General features: G+C 52.2%; 3 protein-coding genes across 7 annotated transcripts; 2 read left to right on the top strand and 1 right to left on the bottom strand.

Moving 5' to 3' along the window:
• LRRC43 (leucine rich repeat containing 43) lies at positions 1–6999 on the top strand. Of its 4 annotated transcripts, XM_053993780.1 has the most exons (13): positions 1–110; positions 185–439; positions 590–820; positions 954–1093; positions 1702–1940; positions 2547–2575; positions 2684–2725; positions 3039–3162; positions 3370–3509; positions 3623–3706; positions 3965–4141; positions 4636–4720; positions 6759–6999. In XM_053993780.1, the coding sequence occupies exons 1-13, from the start codon at positions 21–23 to the stop codon at positions 6917–6919; spliced, it is 1797 nt and encodes a 598-aa protein (XP_053849755.1). In that variant the 5' UTR covers positions 1–20; the 3' UTR covers positions 6920–6999. The 4 variants fall into 4 exon arrangements, with proteins under 4 accessions (XP_053849755.1, XP_053849754.1, XP_053849756.1 ...); XM_053993779.1 differs by having other exon boundaries at positions 2547–2725; XM_053993781.1 differs by having other exon boundaries at positions 710–820; positions 2547–2725.
• A 299-nt stretch (positions 7000–7298) lies between these two features.
• On the top strand, positions 7299–9331 carry B3GNT4 (UDP-GlcNAc:betaGal beta-1,3-N-acetylglucosaminyltransferase 4). The gene has a single exon (XM_053993784.1). The coding sequence runs from the start codon at positions 7537–7539 to the stop codon at positions 8653–8655; it is 1119 nt and encodes a 372-aa protein (XP_053849759.1). The 5' UTR covers positions 7299–7536; the 3' UTR covers positions 8656–9331.
• A 2069-nt stretch (positions 9332–11400) lies between these two features.
• DIABLO (diablo IAP-binding mitochondrial protein) lies at positions 11401–15324 on the bottom strand. 2 transcript variants are annotated; one of them, XM_053993786.1, is made up of 6 exons: positions 15239–15324; positions 14474–14588; positions 14118–14246; positions 13115–13225; positions 12910–13006; positions 11401–12019 (listed from the first exon to the last, which is right to left on the bottom strand). In XM_053993786.1, the coding sequence occupies exons 1-6, from the start codon at positions 15283–15285 to the stop codon at positions 11811–11813; spliced, it is 708 nt and encodes a 235-aa protein (XP_053849761.1). In that variant the 5' UTR covers positions 15286–15324; the 3' UTR covers positions 11401–11810. The 2 variants fall into 2 exon arrangements, with proteins under 2 accessions (XP_053849761.1, XP_053849760.1); XM_053993785.1 differs by having other exon boundaries at positions 14118–14249.
• Positions 15325–19479: the final 4155 nt, after the last annotated feature.

Raw genomic sequence — 19479 nt, forward strand, 5'->3', positions numbered from 1 at the left:
CCCTGCCGGGCTGGGGCTTCATGGCAGCACCCGGCAGCGTCTCGGCTGCTTTTCAGGAGTACCTGCAGCACCTGGGGCTGCAGGACTTCCCCTGTGGCCTCGGCAGCTGGGTAGGGGTCTGGGGGGCACAGCCGTGGGACGTGGCACAGGGCTGCCACTGCCTCTCCTCTCTCCCTGTCCGCAGAACAAATCCTGCCTCAATGCCCGCAGGAGGTCCCGGGCACAGCCAGCAGGGCTGGAGGAGGCCGTGCCAGCGGGAGAGGAGACCCCTGAGGCGCTGCTGGAGCTGCTGAGAGACCAGCACAGCCCCTGGGCACTGCCCCCCGACTGCAGCCCCCAGGAGCGGCTCCTGCGGGAAGTGGCCGTGCTGGCACCCGAGCTCCTCCATGGCTCCAGAGTCTTCCAGGTTGTCAAGTCCCTGCGGATACTCGACAAGGGGGTAAGTGCAGCTGCTGGTGCCCATAAAGCTGTAGGCCAGGAAACCTTGTCTTCCTGCTGTCAGGGAAAACGTGCTGGGAAAAGGACACCTTGCCATCCCCTGGTCTTCCCATACTTCTAGCTGCAGCTAGAGTAGAGCTTCTCCCCACAGCCTCCTGAGGATGTTGTGCTAATCCGTGTCACCCAGATGTCACACGCATCAAGACATGTCCATGTCACCTTGGCCACGAGGTGCCTCAGGGACAAGTTGGCCAAACCCAGCTCTTTGCAGGTGGAGGAGGTGGATGAGGGTGTGCTGTGGTTCCAGCAGCTGGAGGAGCTCGTCCTCAGTGCCAACCACATCAGGACAGTAACCTCGGCCCATCTGCCCCGGACTCTGAAGGTGAGCAGGCAGGGCCTTGTGCAGGATGGGGCAGGAATTCCCATGTGGGAACACAGGAAAAGCCAAACAGCTCAAGAGGGTGCCAGGAACAGCTCATTGCCAAGGTGTTTGTTGTTCCTTCTGTCCTGGGCAGGTCCTGGAGCTCTGCTACAATGCTGTGGGTGATCTGCAGGACCTGTGTGCTCAGCCACCCCCGGAGCTCCAGCACTTGGGGCTGGGCTACAACCAGCTGTGTGGCCCTTCCCAGGAAAAGCACTTCACTGTGGATTTCTGGTAATGCCACAGGCTGAACGTGGGCTCCTGAAAGGGAAATGAGCAGATGTGAACAGCTGACCTCAAGCCATGGAAATAGCCCTTTTTGGGAAAATGCAGAAGGGAAAAATTTGGGAAAATTCAGAAGGGTTGTTTCTTTGCTCTGTGTCTACTCTCTGTGCAGAGCAGTCCATCTCTGCTGTCTTCTGTCTCATGCCCAGAGGTTGTTTTAGTCCTTAGCAAGGTGTGAAATGGGAAGATCACCAGGGAATTGGCCTGACACCCTGCCCATCACAGTTCCATTTCCCTGGGCAGTTTACTTTTTTCATGTCCTTCCCAAAGCCACTGCTGGAAGTCTGTAAGGATCTGAAGCATAGACTGCATCACCAAATGGTGCAGTGGGGGTCATCAATGGATGCTAAAGAAATGTTTTTGTGTTGTGGGACAGACTGGCAATGGACTGTATGGCTCAGGAATTTGGAATTGGCCTCCAGATTGGATTCCTCAGTTCAACCCGGTTTGTGCTGGGGAAATATGATTTTTGTTTCTGTTTTTGCCTCAGGGCTGTAGCTTTCTGTCCTCAAATAGGTGCTGGCTGCCTTACATCCTTCCCTGGGTTCTCTCCTTAGGCCAAACCTTGTCTCCCTTGACCTGAGCTTTAACAGCCTCACAGACCTGCTGGGGCTGGTCTCCCAGCTGTCCACTCTGCAGAACCTCCGCATCCTGGTGCTCCAAGGGAACCCACTGGCTCTCATCCCCACTTACAGAGGCTTCCTCTTGGACAGCCTGCCCAAGCTGTCCATCCTCGATGACATCCACATATGGCCTGAAGAGAGGCAGCAGTTCCATGGGCTGGCAAGGCAGCCAGGTGAGCCCTGCCTTTGAGCCTGCTGTGATTCAGGAGTGGGGTTTGCATTGTGGTTGAGCTCTGTAACTACAGCTGAGGTAGTTTCAGACTTAGGCCCAAGAACAACCAATCCCAGTCCCAGCACTGCCTCAGTGTCCTGGGCTGCCTCAGCTTTTCTTCCCAGATACCAGATCTGGTTTCAGATCATGCATTTCCCTCCCGAGCTGTGGCAAGAGGAACGTCAGTACTGGAGAAGGTGATCACAAAGTGCTGCACTGTCTGCACACAGCGGTGCCACCCCTGTGGCACATCCCTGACTGGGATGAGAGCAGGAGGATGGGGACACCCGGGATGGGAAGCCTCTCTTGATGGCCCCTACTCAATGAGTTTGTGCTGGATGTGCTTTTTGGAGATTGAACTGTTGAAGGAGCAGAGCAGCCAAGCCAGGAGGTGTTTGTGTGGCTTTGTAGTGACGCCACGTGGCAGTGCTTTGTCACAGCATTTGCACAGGCTGGCACCGAGGGATGCCAGCAGGTGGGACATGGGACCTGGAGGTTTCTGCTTGCTCTGTTCCTTCCTCTGGAAGGGAAGTGCTGCAGCTTCATGGCAGGATTGTCTTCCTTTCAGAGCTGATCAGGAGTGAAGCACGAGTGGTTGTGAGCATTGGGGACATGAAGGGACTCCCTAACCCTGAAGCTTTTCAGCAGCTGGAGGTTGGCTCCGAGGGTCCGGTGATCACCTACAGCTACTGTGTGACCTACCAGTTTGCAGGAGGAGAGGAGCTCAAGGACAAGGGCAGTCCTGAGGTTGGTGCTTGACTGTGCTCCTGGAAACAAGCAGCATGGCAGGTCACAGCAGGGGAAATGCATCTCCAGGCTATGGGGTGATGGGCCTGCTGTGGGGAGCAGCAGTGCTGGGGACAGAATTCCCATGTGGCTGCATCCAGTAGGACAAGCCCCAGCTGCCCACATTCTACATCCCTCTTGGGGAGCCCAGAGCTCTGCACGGGGGAGTGCACTCACAGCCCTCCTCCTGCTCACTGTGGCACTGTAAGTCCTTTCTTGCCATGAGGGTGGGCTGGGGAATAGGATTTTGGAGGCAGATCCATCTCTGTTCCAGGGAACAAAAATCCACCAGAGTCCCACAGTGGCCATGCTGGATGTGGACAGCTCTGCTCAAGACACAGGAGAAACAAAAAGCCATCAGAAACCTGCAGCCACAGAGGAGCCCAAGGCCCACTCTGGTAATGAGGAATTATAGATCTTCTGTTCCATGTCTCAGGGCAGGTTTATAGCTCTTTGTGGGGTGTGGTGGCATCAGGATGTCCCTCGCAATGCCAGCTGGGCTGTTCCTGGGACTGATGGATGATGACCTGGCACCAGCCATGTTCTGAGGGTCCTTCTGTCCTAGGGAAAGAGAGGTCTCTGAACTTTTTTGTTTCCCTACACAGCAAGGGTGTTTGCCACCCCTGGTCAGCCCTGGGCAGACACCATCGACTGCAGCTACAGGAAGGAACACATTACCAGGGACTTGGTGGGGCTGAAGTCCTACCTGGAGGCTGGAACGATTGTCTCAGTTGTGGAGGAGAAGGTGAGGGTGTGGCTGAGCTGGATGAAGGGGGAAGAGCTGCTGGGAGACCCAGCCTGTGGCATCACATTCCCTCTGGGAGGCAGGCTGTGATGGCAGATCCTCTCTCTGGGCAGGTGCTCTCATGGCCTGTGGATCCAGAAGAAAACGCTGTCACAAATAAGAAGGAAGGACAGGAGCTGAAGAAGAACAGTGCAAAGGTAGGGTGCCAGGAGAGAACAATGGCCACATTCTCTGAGTTGCAAAAACAGTGATGGGAGAACAAGGACCCTTCTCCTGGGTCAGTCTGGTGTGTCAGAGAGGCTTCTCCCAAAGTCCCCCCTTTCTGTGGGGAAAGACAGCAGCTGTTGACACACGCCTTGGCCAGGATGCAGTGGTGAGCAAGGGGCTGGGTTGGGGTTGCTTCTCTCTGATAAAGGGACCCCAACCTTCTGCTGAGGCCTGTCCCTGTGTCCAAGGACAAGCAGAAGAAGAAGAAGCAGTCATGTGAATTCCGCAGCGACCCTCCCATTCGGAGCACCCTGGGCACCACGAGGGTGACCTTGGAGACCCTGCTGGCCACCGAGGACCTGGTGGCAACTGTGTGTGACTTTGGGATCCTGATCCCTGAGGAACCACCAGTTCTGGAGGAGAAGGTAAGGAGCATGTCCCAGGGCAGGGCTGCAGGCTGGGGTTCAGCAAATGCCCTCTCTGGCCTGGGCATCCATCCGTCATCCCTCAGTTCTCCTCTCCCCAAAATGGGGCTGAAATAGCCCTCCTGCCTGACCACCATCCATCACTGTGGTGTGGTTATTTAAGGCTGATATTAATGAACAGTTCTGCTACTTTTTCTGGGCCTAGGAAAATAGATGAGTTTATTTTTCCATTCCAGAATGTGTAAGCAGCCACTTGTGCTTCCTCTGGTGCTCTCTCTCAGCATGGCAGCACATACCAGCTGTACCAACTTTCTGTTTCCTGGATTCTCTTCTCTGAGCAGCCACTCTGCTGTGGTCCTGCTCCCCCTCACCTCTGTCCCCTGCCCCTGAAATCCTGGTGACAGCACCCATAATCATGATGACAGCTGGCACAGGACTGAATGAGGGCAGTGAGTTTCAACACAGCCTTATTGTGGAAATATCTCTCTCCACAGGAGGTAAAAAAAGGCAAAGACAAGACCAAAAAACCCAAAGCAGAGAAAGGAAACGGGACCAGCCAGAAAACCGCGTCTTCCAAAGGTGACAGAGGCTGGAGCTGGCGGGACAGAGGGTGGGGTGTGTGAGAGAGCAAACAGGAGCAGGGCCCGGCCACGCTGCCAGCTGCAGGAGCCCGGACTTACTCACATCCTGCGCCTCGGGCTGTGAATACAGACATTGACTGCGGGGCTCTCAGAATAGCCTGGACTCTTTGTGAGCCGCTGTCTGCACAAGCACCGAGGGTGGGCTGCCAGCTGCCCTGGGAGACACACACCTACAGCACCCTGTGCCAGGGGAGATGGGCAAAGCAGATTTTTGGGTGAGAAAAGTGCTGCTGTGTCAGCTGCCAATTGTGGGTGGTGGCGTGGGCGGGCAGCTGGGCCAGGGCTGCCTGGGATGCATAACGAGCTCCTCATTCACTGCCAGCTCGCATCTCCAAGCGCTTTGCAGAGGGGATTATTGTTCTCTCTGGTTTGGAGATGAGCTGCACAGAGAGCCCCAGGTGCCCCAGCCAGCCCATGGCAGGGCTGGGAACAGATCCCAGTCTGCTGTCACCCACGAAGTGACCACCCCGACCCCGCCGGGTGTGTCCCCTGCCTCCCCAGTGCGGCGCTCAGGGCTGCTCAGCCAGCAGCCTTGCTTAGCTGCCAGAGGCAAACCTCACCCTGCCTCTTGCAGGTTATTTTTCCATCAATCTTGGTTCTGACTGCAAAAATAGCAATGCCAGCACATCGGAGGGGTAATGCAAGAGCGGGAGAAAGTGGGAGAGGGAAGGGGTGGCCAAGCAACGCTGAAAAGCTGCTCGTGGGTCAAGGAGGGCATGGAGAGGGCCAGGCCTCACAGCACTGCTCAGAGCTACCAAAGGAGCTTTGTTTTCGTGCTCTGGCATCAGATTTAAGAGTGCAATTAACCCAGAGAGCTCCAGGCTGCTTTCCTGTGCCCTGTCACCCACAGCAAGGTCCCCATCTTTGGGGGGGCTCTGAGGGCCGGTGGCCTTCCGTGAAGAAAACATTGAATTGCTGTCCCCCACAAGAAGATCTGTATTTGCAATGTACAGTCAGCCTGTTGCTGAAGCAGGCAGCTGCTGTCAAACAGCTCAGCTTCAGCAGTGGTTGTTTCTTCCTTCCTTCCCTCCCTGGTGTGTGGTCAGTGCGTGCAGGAGGTTTCCCTTCAGCTTGAACGAAGGTAAAAGTGCTGTTGTGTGCACAGAAGTGCTGCTGCTGCAGGAAACCCACAGCAATTAGAGATTTGTGCTTGATTTGGTGTCCTCGTGTGCCTGTGCAGGTGGGGGCTGGCTTGGCTGCACTGTGAGGCCACTGAGTGAATATTTCAAAGTGTGAGTGCAAAATTCATAGTGCCTAAAGATGAACTGCCCCACAGCTCGCTACACCCGCTGTCCCACGGCTGTGACTCATCGAACACCCCAGATGTGGCTTTTGTGGGGGGCTGCTTGAGCCCTGCTGAGCTCAGTGTCTGCACATCCTGCCCCGTGAGTCACCAGCTGCTCCGGGGATGTTTGACACTTGCACATCACCTGGGGACTGCCCTTGGAGCTGTGACAGTGGCCATGCCCCGGGGGACAGGGGATGACTCCCAGCCCTGTGTCCAGCGGGGCTGTGCAGGGACCGGCACTCTCCCAGCCGGGAGCTGAGGCTGATTTGCATCCCTCAGTTCAGCAAATGCACACAAATAATAAGTCTTCTCAGAGGAATTGGGATCACTTCCAGACGGCTCAAAGAGGAAAGGCAGCGGGCTTTGTCACAAGTGAACCATTTGCCCAGACGCTGAAGGATGTCTTCAGAAGTAGTCTCACGTAGGTCTCATTTTACCTCACACTTGATTTTCCAGGATTCTTGAAATAATTTATTTCTGCATCTTTCTTTTGCCCTAGGGCAGTTTCACAACAAAAAGCAAGGCTGCACCCAGGTCAACTGCCGGTGTAAAGATGCTTTTTGGGCTTATCATTCAAAATAATATTCAGTTTCCCCTGAGGCCCAGTCACTGCTGACACCCTTGCACACTGCTGCTTTTAGGATCATTTACTCTCTCAAGACAGTGACAAATGTACTTCTTACCACAGGAAAAGGAAAAAACAAAGATACTGCTGAAGTAGAGGAGGGTCAAGATCTCCAGCCGGTGCCGCTGACAGTTCAATTCCAGATGCAGCTGCTTCGATGGCCCTTGGCAGCCAGCACCCAGAGGCAGGAGAACGTGGCCAGGGCAGTGGGGAAGACTCAGTGATGTGTCCATAGCAGAAGCATGAGTGGAAATAAACCACACGGGAGCGCTGCGTGGAGCTGAACCGCCAGAGCTGGGAGATACCCCGGGACTCCTGGTGGTCTGTGGCTGGTGCTGAGCTTCTGCAGGAGCTGGAGCAGGCAGGGGGTGTTGGGTGGGTGTGCGGGGTCTAGGGTGGGTGTGCCGTGCCGGGGACACGCTGCCCCGGTGCCAGCCCCCCGCATCCTCCGCCCGCGGGCGGGGCTCGGCAGCGGCGGGGCGGGGCGGTGGCAGCTCCCGGTGAAGCGCGGAGAGAACGGCAGCTCCCGGTGAAGCGCGGAGGGAACGGCAGCTCCCGGTGAAGCGCGGAGAGAACGGCAGCTCCCGGTGAAGCGCGGACGAGGCTCCTCCGCAGAGCAGGGCAGGGCTTTTGCCGTGCGGGGTCACCGTGGAGCGGCGGCTCCAGCCCGGTCTGCGCGCCCCGGCGGGGCCGGGGGCTCTGGACCGTCCTCACCGGCAGCGCCGAGTCCTGCTGAGAACCAGGGGGAAGCACCGAGACACGTCCCCGTCCCAGGTAAGGTGGGAGGGAACGGCTCGTCTTCATCTGCCCGCCCGGGGCCGGTCCTGCGCCGGATGCTGCCATGTATCCCAGGATTAAAAGCCTCGCGCTTTACATCGTCTCAATCACGCTGCTGGCCTGGGTGTTTTACATGAAGAAGGAGGCGAAGTTGGCAGCATCATCAGCAGAGCAGAAAGTGGATGTGGTGGATCACAGACTGCAGCCTTTGGTTCTGGACAGCGCTGGGCACAGCAAGTGTGTGCCGAACTTGACCTTTGCCAATGCTTCTCTCGCCCTCCCGGAGCCTCACCGAGTCTTCCTAACCTACAAGCACTGCAGGAACTTCTCGGTCCTGCTGAGGCCTTCCAGGTGTAGCAAAGAGATGTTCCTCCTGCTGGCCATCAAGTCTTCCCCCATTAACGTGGACCGGCGTGTGGCCATCAGGAACACATGGGGGAAGGAGGCGTCCATCGGGGGCAGGCACATCAGGCTGGTGTTCCTCCTAGGGCGCTCCGAGGCCAAAATCCAGCTGCAGCCCCTGCACCAGCTGCTGGCTTATGAGAGCCAGGAATTCGATGACATCTTGCAGTGGGATTTTGTTGACGACTTCTTCAACCTGACCCTCAAGGAGCTGCATTTCCTCCGCTGGTTCACGGAGGACTGCCGGCACGCCAGGTTCGTGCTGAAGGGCGATGATGATGTGTTTGTCAACACTTACAACATTGTTGAGTTCCTCCAGGAGCTGGACCCTGAACAGGATCTCTTTGTTGGGGACGTGATCGCCAACGCCCGGCCCATCAGGAACACCAAGGTCAAATATTTTATTCCAGAGTCCATGTATGGGGCCACCTTCTATCCTCTCTATGCAGGAGGAGGGGGATATGTGATGTCTAGAGAGACAGTGCGTCGCCTCCAGAGCACCGCAGAGGACATGGAGCTCTTCCCCATAGATGACGTGTTTGTGGGAATGTGTCTGGCAAAGATGTCAGTGACCCCAAAGAACCACGCTGGCTTTAAGACTTTTGGGATCCAGAGACCTTTCAATCCTTTTGATCCGTGTTTGTACAAAGAGCTGATGGTTGTGCACAGACTGAACCCAACGGAGATGTGGATCATGTGGACGCTGGTGAAGGATGACAGCATTAGGTGTGCGGTGTCAGTGACACACAGCTACAGCAGGGGCTGGAAAAGGAGCTACTGATGAGCCCAGTGGGATTGTGGCTGGTGAAGGGTACTTAAACTAAAAATCAGGTCGTGGTAGAAACGTGTCCATTACTAACAGACTGCACTGGAGCTGTCGTGGTTTGGTTTGCAGTGAGTCTTTTTCTGTCAGGGGTTACTTGAAGCAGTTAGTTGTCACAGGGTGGGGATGTGGTCAGTGGCTTCCCAGCCAGACTGTGTCAGGGGAAGTCACAAGTGCCACCTGCACTGGTATCCGACTGCTGGCCAAAGTCAGTCTCATGTTGGACAGCCAGCAATGACTAAGGAGTGACAGAGCTTTTGAAATTTACTTGAAGACATGGAAGAAAAGCCAGCGTGTCCTGCTGGGTCTGCTGTCCCAGGGCAGCAACCCCACAGCTCCTACCAGACAGCAGGAGAAAGGGAGTGGAGCAGGGAAGGAAAAGCTTCAAAATTACATGGCCTTAACACAGCAGTGACCATGACCTGAGGGACTGGGCTTTGCCTCCAGCCCTTTGGCTTTTGCAGAAACTCACAACAGGTTTACATGCACTGGAAACTTTAGCACAAACACTTTCTGATATGGTTTGAGAGGAGCCACATGTTTTGAATAATCATGGTGGTAGGAAGAGTGACTGGAGGTGTTTGGTTTGTTGTTGTTGTAATGTTGTGTATAAATAAAATACTTTTCAGAAGTATTTACATGGGAATATTCTTAGGTCTTCTGAAAGCTAAGAGCCCTAAAACCCAGGGAAGGGTATTTGCATTACAGAGGATAATGTTAGTGGAAATGGATACTTGCCACTTCTTTTTCTGCCCTGTTCAGACAAGATGCGTTGACAAAAAAGTGATAAAACTGAATGTGCTGGAGTTGCTAATTTGAGAAAAGATCAAATATAGAACTAAGTTTTGGTGGTGCTTTTGTGAATCTTATCAGTATTTTGCTGCTAGAGCAGGAGCTGTGGATGAGCAGGAAGCAGCCTGGAAGCCTTAGGGGAAAAAACAAGCAAATGAGTAAAGAGGAAGTGTGTGATTAGAGCAAGCAGAGCCCTTTGTGATGTGCTGTTGTAATTGCTGTCTCTAGTACCAGCTGCCCAGCACCAGATGGGAGCTGGAGCTCTCAGAAATGCCCAGGAAGTGCTGCCAGGAGGTTCCTGTTTGTCCTACAGACAGGGATACCCTGAGAGCAGAGGTGTGGGAGCTCTCAGTGGGATGTTGAGGGACTGCTGGTAGGATGTGCTCCCTTGGCCCTCTGGAGCACCTGGGGTAGCTCTGGCTGAGCCCCAGGGCTGACCCAGGCTCTTGGGGCAAAGGTGGCACCTCACAGGAGCTGTTTCTGTGCCAGCTGTGAGTAGGGGTTTGTCTCAAAGAATTGGTGGGTGTCCATCCTCAGGGTGGCCTTGTGCAAGTTGTTACACAAACTCAGGAGCACAGAGCACGATGTCCTGTCTGTTGTGGGCTTAGGTGTGTGGGCTAACCCCCAGCTGGCAGCTCTCACTTCCTAACAAAGGTGAGGGACTCCTTTCTGCCCTGTTTTGGGGTGATTCGTGTTCCTCACCCCCACTTTGACTTGGCTGGGCTGACTGGTTGGTTCCAGTCACGTCGGGCTGGATGCGTGTGGGAACAGCTCTCGGGCAGGAAGCGCAGTACGTGCAGTGAAACAAGAAGTGGGGTCACAGCAGGGCTGGGAGCAGGCTCTGAAAGGGGAAGAGGGACTTTCCTGGCTTTGCAGGTTCCTGGCAGTGCCATGCAAACATCTGAGTAGAGTTACTGTGGCATCCTGAAAGGTACACAACTTGTTTGTGCTCTCGGTCAGGGGCTTGGCAGATGTTCTTCACAAGGTACCAAAGGAGAGCAGTTGTGGTTAGAGGTTGACCTGAGGCTGCATTTGGCTCAGCTGTGCCACCACTCAAGTAATCCTCTCATCACAGGAGTTTTTTTTCCCTAATGCTCCAGCCCAGAGCTGTGCTTGGCACAGCAGACCCTGTGAGCTGAATTCCAGACTGTGCCATCCTCCTTGGATACAGCAGCACCCAGTGAGGAGCAAGGAAAGATGGTTTGTTAATTTTCTTTTTACTACATAATCTATAAATGAACAGTGCTGTGCACCTAAGATTGCATTTGTTCCAAAGGCAGCCAAAATGAGACACCTTTTATGCCGCAGGTAAGAAAATTCCTGGTCAGGCACAATTCAATTCAACCTTGACACAGATACATCAGATGCTAATCTATGGTGAAAAACCTTTGAATAATGTGTGTTTTCTTACACAACCTGGCAGATGGGGATCCAAAGTCAGTGATAAAGTTCAAGTGGATGCAAATTTCACACCAGCTGTCAAGTTAAGAAATGAACAGAGTGAAAGACGCCTGTGGTTTTGAATCCTGCAGTGAAACATTAAGCTTGCAAAAGAAATAATTATTTGCTGAAACTTGCACTGGGAAGCATTCAATATGTAAAACTCTTGCTCAGTGCTTTGTAGAACAGTACACAGCAATTGCCAAAACAATTTCGTTTATAACTACAATATATTGAAAATCAAACCTCCCCCAGAGGTGATTCTGGGTGAAATAAGTTGCTGTGCTGAACAAAACTGCACCAAGAGCCTGGGTGACTCCATGGGAAGTTCTCAGCTCCAGAGCAAGTATTTCTCCTGACTGCAACTCAGTGTAATTTGATGCAGCTGCCAACCCAGAGGTTAAAAACTTTTAAATTCAAACAGAAAGCAGGGCCTAATCTCTTCCCCAAAGAGACACACCCACAACGAGCTGCTTTTGCACAGTTTAATAAAGGCATCTCCTCACAGACATCATTTACCTCACAGGTTAAAAACAAGGATTTTTAAATACAGTTCTCTGGCTGATCCCTAATGAGCTCCCACAAACAGACCAAGGGAGCAGCAGGACCCTCCAAGCAGAGACACAATTACCACCAGGCCATCCCTGATAACAGTCTTCACATTTGCATAGATAAACATTTAAATAAATGAATCCAAAAGTATTACAAACAAGGTAAGTTACAAACAAAACTGAGGCTTTCCAAATACTTGATTTGTAAAGCAATCCTTTTTTTGGGGGAAAAAATGGAATCACAGGCTTATTTCAGCAGTTTTACACTATCCCACACTTCAGAGCTTGGGACTGTTCCATTTGTGATCGACCCTGAGAGTTCAGTTCTGTTCAGTCCTCCCGAAGGTAAGGGTCATCATCTGCATTTCCTAAACCAACCTGTGGCAACGAGGAGTCCTCTCCTCGGGCTTTTATGAGCTCGTCTGTCTGAGCTTCAGCTAATTTGGTCTCTGCTTTCTGGGACAGCAGCCGCACCTCCTGCACCTGGGACTTCACCACCTGGATGTGGCTGCGGGCTGTCACCGAGGCCTGGTCTGCACCTGGAGGGGAGGATTGACACTCTGGGTTACAGGAGCACTGGCCAACCCTTCAGCTAAGGAAATGCATGGGATTATCATCTGCTTTGCTGTGTTGTGATGGCTCTTGGGCTGTATTAATGCATTTACTGTTTACCTCAAGCCTTATGTCTGCTTTGAGATGTCGCTGCTGCCTTGAATTCTCCCATCCCAGTGGGATACAGCTGGAGTTGGACAGGAGTGATCACCTTGTGCCAGTGGGTTTGAGAGCTAAGCCCAGCCCAGTCCTTGTGTGCTAGAACCTTTCAGTCCTCGTCCCATCCTGGCACCTACAGCAGTGGGAATACCTGTGGCAGTCCTGAATTCCCACCATTCTCCTCCCATGCTCCCAAAGATTTCTGGGTCTTCTCCAGGCACTTGCAGAATTAGGGTGTCTCTGCATATTCACTGCTTTCCCTCCCTTCTCCACTCCAGTAACTTTGCCCATTTACTACAAACCAGTCCATAACTCAGACTCAGAGCTCTCAAATCTCTCCAGGGAGAAAAAACTAAAATTAGTATATTTTCCTTTTTTAATATAACTAAATCCAGCTGGAAAGTCCTCCTGGATTCATAGGCAGTCTTGATTCTGTGGCTCCCAGCACCGTGTCTGAGCCTTGCATTTAAAAATAACTGAACTCTTCCCTCAGACATTTTTGGCCATGGTTAGTCTTACCCTGAACCACATGTGAAGTTTCCAGGCCTAGTTCTCAGAACACACCTACAGACAGACTCACAGCCAAAACCAGAATGTACATGCTCAACACCTCTAAGAACCAGGCACCAGCTGTCAGTTGTGGTGTTAACTGAATGTGCACTGTGTGTCTGAACTGTGCTGAGGGAGGGAGAAGGGGCAGAGGCTCGGTGCTGCTCACCTGACTGATAGGCAGCCTCTGCCGCCATCTCCGACAGCCGCAGCGCCGTCATCCAGCTGGATTCCAGCCTGAGGTACTCCTGCTGCTTGGTGGTCATCTAGGAGCAGGAGAAAGAACCAACAAGGTGTAACACACCCAAGAGCTCTCCTGAGCTGTGGAGAGCAGTGCTGGAGAGGCAGATGGCGAGGGAGGTTTGTTTGCTTACATCCACTCTGGCTCCTATGACCACCTGCCAGACCGCATCCACCTCTTCCGAGTTCATTTTCCCAAGGAGATTGGAGTATTGCTTGTAGAGAGACACCAGGGTATAAACTGCCTGTGAAGGAATCATTTTGCACAGTTACCACGACAGCCTGCACAGCTCTGGTGGTGTCTCAGGGTTACCTAGTGTGAATTAGCAAAATTACTCTTCATACACTTGATGTACTGACAAGGATACAAACTGGAATGCAAGTACTTGACTCAAATTGGCACTTTATTTGCAAAATTAAAACTGTGTCTTCTTGTTTCAGGCTTAAGTATGGCTCATGCCATTCTTCTGCTGGAACTCAGTTCATGGCCTTAGAAAGGCTGAGAAGGGCAATAAAATGCCCAAGAACAGAGAGCTCAGTACACAGGTAATATCAATAACTGTTGCGAGTTTCTTCAGCCCCAGTTCTGAGTTCCAGGGTCATTTTGCCTAAGTAAGAAAAGGGACTTCTTACAAGAGCATGGAATGACAGGACAAGGGGAATGGATTCACGCTGACAGAGGGCAGGTTTGAATGAGATGTTAGGGAAAGATTCTTGGCTGTGAGGGTGGGAAGGTCCTGGCACAGGCTGCCCAGAGAAGCTGTGGCTGCCCCATCCCTGGAAGTGTCCAAAGCCAGGCTGGACAGGGCTTGGAGCAACCTGGGATAGTGAAATGTGTCCCTGCTCATGGGACTGGATGAGCTTTAAGGTCCTTCCAACCCCAAACCATTCTGGGGTTGTCTAATTTTAACCCAAAAGCAACAGTTTAAAAAAAGCTAAAAGTAAGTTCCACATTTGGTGTAGAACAGTGATCCCATGGCTCCTGAGGGACCTGACATGTTCAACCCCCCTCACCTCCTGGGTTAAATTAATTTTGCAAAAGCCCCTTTTGAGCGTGGTTTAAGAGGTGTAGCTTGTGCCAGAGCAGCTGGCACTGCCAGCAGTGGCTGGTGCCAGGCGTGAGGCCCCCGAGCTCACCTTGGTGTACTCGGTGAGCGCCTCGATCAGCGCGTACGTGGTCTGGGAGAGCAGCGTGGCCGTGCTGTCTGTCACCAGGGACACGGCTCTTCTGATCAGGGCATCGTTGCTGAGGGACCCCGAGCTCTGCTGCTGCAACACAAGACACCCGTGTGACCCCGTGTGACCTCGTGTGACCTCGTGTGACCTCGCCATTGCCCTCCCCAAGGATGCCACACAAACACAGAGGCGAGGAAAAGCCCGGCTGCGAGGCTGCACAGCCAGGCTCCCCCTGAGGATGCAACCCCGGGGGGAGAAGAGGACAAGGAGGAGGGTTTGGGTGTTAAACCGGTGCAAGGAGGGGGTGCTGGGGGTACCTCCACGACGGGGACAGCGCACAGGGCCACCCCCAGCCCCACGGCCTGGTGCCAGCGGCCGCTCCTGCCCGCGAGGCCTCGCTGCCGGACGCCGGCCAGGACTGGGAAGCTGCGTCTGGAAAAGCAAGAGGCAAAGTTTAGCAGCAGAAACATCCCAGTGTGGGGTGGGAAACGGGGATCACGGAGGAGGAGAACACCACCCAGAAGCTCTAGGAGGGGAACCTGTCTGTGCCAGGCTTCTGTGATGCAGCTGCGTGATGGTGGATGAGTAAGTTTGTTTCAAATTTTGTATTATTGTTTAATCTTAAGTGCAAGAAAAGGCAAGCACAGTAACTAGTGCAATATTAGTACTTCCAGAGAGAAAATGTATATTAGCTAGTACGGGCACACTGCTGATAGTCAAAAATACTGGAAAATAGGTTAAAAAAGATGTTTAAAAGTGGCGTGTGGTACATGCAGGTGAGAAATGTGACAGGTTTGTTACAGCCCAGCAACACTTGGGTCTCTGTGGCCAGTTTTATTTACAATCCAAGCTGTGCAAATGCCCTGGGGTCAGGGTCTTCTATCACGGAAATACTCGAGCGGAAAAACAGAAGCACAGCGCAATGAGAGTTTTTGCTGTTGCTGTTGTTCTGCAGCAATTTAATGAAAACAACCGGTGGATTTTCCTTCTTTTATGACGTGCACTCTTTAACCTACAGCCTGCGGGTGGGGAGCGCGGTGCGGGTCTCCCCCTCAGCCTCTCCCCCCGGCCCGCCGCGGTACCTGAGCACGGAGCAGCAGCTCCGCAGCCACCGCCCGCCCGCCGCCATCTTGGCCCGCCCGGCGCGCGGGAAGTGACGTCACCCCCGTGCACCTGCAGGGGTGCGGTTGTGTGGGCGGGGCCGGGCGCGGCGCGTGCGCGGGGGGCGCGCGGGGCCGTGAGGGCAATGGCGGGAACCTGAGGGGGGACGGAGCCTGAGGTGGCCCCGGGGATGGCCCCGCGGCCCCTCCGCCCTGCGGAGCACCCCCGACACCCCCTCTGTGCTTCTCCGGGATGTCCAACATCACAAGGGTCAGAAAGAGGCAACAATTTGCCCAGCTGCTGGGAATGAGAGGGAGGTTATGAAGCAGGGTCTTGCCTGATTGTTACAAAATTGTGTAAAAATTCTCTTAAGAACGGGCTGTTCTTCGGTGATTGGTTTTGTAGCCTTGAAGCCTGATAAACAATATTTAATCCGTGAAACGGAGCAGCCAACAAGCTTTGAGTGATGTCCAGGTGTTAGAAAATGAAATTACTTGGTGGTGGAATTGCTTTGATAGTGGCTTGATGTGTTTTAGTGGCATTAGATCTGGGAAAGGTGAACAAAGTTTGGGAAGAAGGATTTGGACAAAAGGAATGTGGAACTTATGGGCCATGAGGTTATTGGACAGACCCCCCCAAGATAAGGAAGAAACTGAAAAACCCAACTTCCACTGGGTAAAAGGGAATTCCAGCAGGGACAGATCGTGACCACCAACTCAGAGACACCAGTGCTCCTCACGGCCCTGGTTTAATTCATCTTTATTGTTCTAAAATACACAATGCTGCTTTGATTTTGGGTCGTTCCATACTAGTGATAATCTCCACCTTCTCCACCAATGGTTTCCTGTGCAATTCCACACAAAATGGCCTTGATGAATTAAATCTATTCTTTTTAGTTTAGCAGGAATTCCTGTTCTCTCTCCTGTTTTCAGAGACTCAGTCAGTGCAGGTTACTTTACTGAGGCTGTGCTGTGTCACACATTCTCCATCTAACCCCGTGCTTTAAACATTTGTTCCAGAGCCTGGCACACCTGAGAGCGCCAGGTAACAACTCTGTCCCTCATAAAACTGTAGGGAGAGGGGAACCTTGTGCTGATCTGAAATGCCTTTTTCCAGGACTTCTAAAACAAATTACAAGTAATTTCTGCGTGTCTGCCTTCACACCCTTAATGAGGCAGAGCAGGACAAGGCAGGACTTGTTTGTTGAGATGTTGGAGTGGTGCTGCATCCCTGCCGTCCCCTGTGCTGCGCTCGGCAGAGTGGGAATCTCAGGAGAAAACTGCTGGGAGGCTTTTAAATAGTTCAGAGAACAGAAACAAACGTCCAGGAGACACAAAGAATCTGCGAGAGCCACGAGGATCTGTAAAGTGCAGGCACGGGGATACCTTTTCTCTTTGAACCTTTATTGTTTTTACATAGGAAAACAAGACTGCGGTGAGGCAGCGAGAGCACAAACCTCTTGCAGGTTCGGCGCAGGGGGAAGAGGCCTCCATCCCGTGCGTGGAGCTGTGCCGTGGAGCCGGGTGCCTCTGGAAAAGCCGCGGGAGCAGGGGCAGAGCCCTCATTTGAGCACCAGGAAGTAGGTGGTCCAGCCGGCCAGCAGCAGCGCCCCGAGCAGCACCGTGTAGCTGAACAGCACAAAGGCCAGCAGCTCCCGCAGCACCTTGAGGAAGTGGATGGCGAAGGAGTCCGGCATGGCTCTCCCGGCTCCCTGGGGCTGGCTGCTCCCTGGCCTGGAAGCAGAGGAGCAAGGTGAGTCTTCACAGCAGGGACACCACCCTGCCACGGGGAGAAATCCTGTGGTCAGGAGGGTTGGTGACCACCTGGAAGGTTGTTAGTGAAGGTTGTTGTTAGTTCAGAGCCCTGCCGAGGTGCTGAAAGAGAGTTTGGGATCTGATCAAAGTCTCCAGATCAGGACTGGTAAGGAAGCAGGTGGAAATACAGACAAAGGCAGTGGGCACCCCTCACAGAGGGTGAGGCTGGGGGCTGTTACAGAGTCCAGCTGGCTCCTGGGATCTCTCCCCTGGGGCTGTGGCTGTGCGTCCAGGAAGCGCCAGGATCAGAGCGGCCGCTGATGGTGCATTACCAACAGCGTGTTCTGATCAAAGTGGTCAATTCCTCCAAGGAAGCCACCATTAATATTTAATTCTGTAATTGCTTCTAATGGAGGTACTGGCACAAACTGAGCCTTTTGTTTAAGAATGACAAAAACTGAGGCTTAAATACAAGTTTGCACAGGCAAATATTTATATCTTGCGTTAAAAATAACCATTAAATGGGAGACATGGGATAAGATGCCTTAGAATTCATCTTCTAGCAGTATCGTATAGTCATATGTACGCATTGCTCTGGAAGTGATTGCTCATTTGTTAGTTTAAATTAAATCTGAACTTTTCCCCTAAAGTCACTGGCTTCTTAGAGTTGAAGCCGTGAAAACCCACCTAAAAAATTCTATTCCCTCTTCAAGTCATGTGTTCTTTTAAATTTTGATCGTAACTGTGCCTGATCAACAATATTGATGCTCTTGGTCAAGCGCGAAAGGGAGTTTAAAATCAGACTTAGGATAAAAACTAACCCAGAAGGATTATTTCTCTTCTGAACAGCCTAAAGCCAGCTAAACCAAACTGAATTCCTGTCCTGCTGATTAGAATGTTTTTAAAGAGCTCTTGTGATAAGGAATTCACTTTTTGGTGTTGTTTAACGAGTCCAGCCACTCCATTCCAAGCTCAGGCACACGTATACAGTACAGGAGTTACAGCATTTTTAAACCAGCTGTGGCTTCTCTGTTGTTCAGAGCATTACAGATTTCTGTCCATAGGCTGTGCAAGATTTCTGCTTATCTAGAAAGATACTGATAAAGAAATAAACTGCTTACCCAGGCAGATGATGGGCTCTGCTTCGGCAAGTTCGTGTTTCTCCCTAGTTTTGTTGTGCAGCTGTCCCTTTTGCAGGGGTTTGTGCCGTAGGCTGATCCCGCCGTGCTCCGGGAGCAGGAGCAGAGTGTGTGTGTGTGTGTGTGTGCAGCCCGCACGAGGACTGAGCTCTAGGTGTGGCCAGCACCGCTTATGATCCGACAGCGCCGTGGTGCTCGGAGCAGCCAAACGCTCCCCTTCCCTTGGGGGCTTTTGGTAACAGCATTTCCAGAGTTCCAGTGCCAGAGCTTGGAGTCACCAGATCAAAACCTGCATTTGTTGAGATGTGGGGGTTTGCCTCTAACAAAACCTTGTGTCATCCTACACGTTTTATTCTGTTATCTCGAAGGCTGCAGTGCCTCTTGCTCTGTTCCCTGTGCTCTGTGAGCCACTTGGGGAGGAGGATGCTCACACACAGCTGGGGCTCATCCCCAGGGTGGGACTGTGCAGGCTGAGCCAGGATCTTTTACCAAAAGTCAGTGAGGGCTGAATGCAGCCTAATCCCTGCCTGGTCCCCAGGTCACTGCTGTAGTGTCACCCTTATCCTCCCTCCCAAGGAGTCATCCCGACCTTTTAGAGCTCAAATGATGCAGCTTCTTTGCAGTGAGGGGAGGAGGGAGCCAGGCTCTATGTTTATTCTTAGCAAAACTGCTTCTGATAATGTATGAAAAGTGAAAGTCTTTTGGGATAGAGGTTGGGTAATATTTTCTTTTTTTTTTTTTTTTTTTTTTTTTTTGTAGTAATGTAGACAGCAGAGAAGGAAGATTATGTACTGCAAATCAAATCTCTTACCTATAAATATATTATGATGTAGAAAATGGTCCCTTAATTTAATTAGGTTCTCTTGTTATCAAATTATTACCCGCATGGTCAGCAGGGCCTTGGACAGAAGCAGAACATCATCAGCTGCTCAGGAAGCCTGTTAAATAGTAATTGCTCCTCCAGGGAATTGATCAGCGTCAGGATGGCTTTTATTTTGTTGTTGAATAGTTCCAGGAAGAGGCTTTGTCTAGGTGCAGTGGTTACACAGTTCTCGTGTAGGCTGCAAAAAAATAGGCTGCAATGTTGGTGATGAATTCAGAGTTTACCAAGTGTCTGGTGTAAACTCTTAACCAAAAAAAGTTTTGGCTGTAATGTTACTGATTGCTGGCCAGGGGAAACGTGAGCCACTCTGTGTTTTCCTTTATTCACCTGTGGTGTAGCCCAGAAACCAGACTGGTCAGTATTTCCTTGGGGTTAGTTCAACTGTTAAGATTTAATTGAAAAAAAAAAAAAAATCTGGAAATTGTGATACTACAGAGACCCTTCAA

Source organism: Vidua macroura, chromosome 18 (genome assembly GCF_024509145.1).
Source record: "Vidua macroura isolate BioBank_ID:100142 chromosome 18, ASM2450914v1, whole genome shotgun sequence".
NCBI lineage: Eukaryota > Metazoa > Chordata > Aves > Passeriformes > Viduidae > Vidua > Vidua macroura.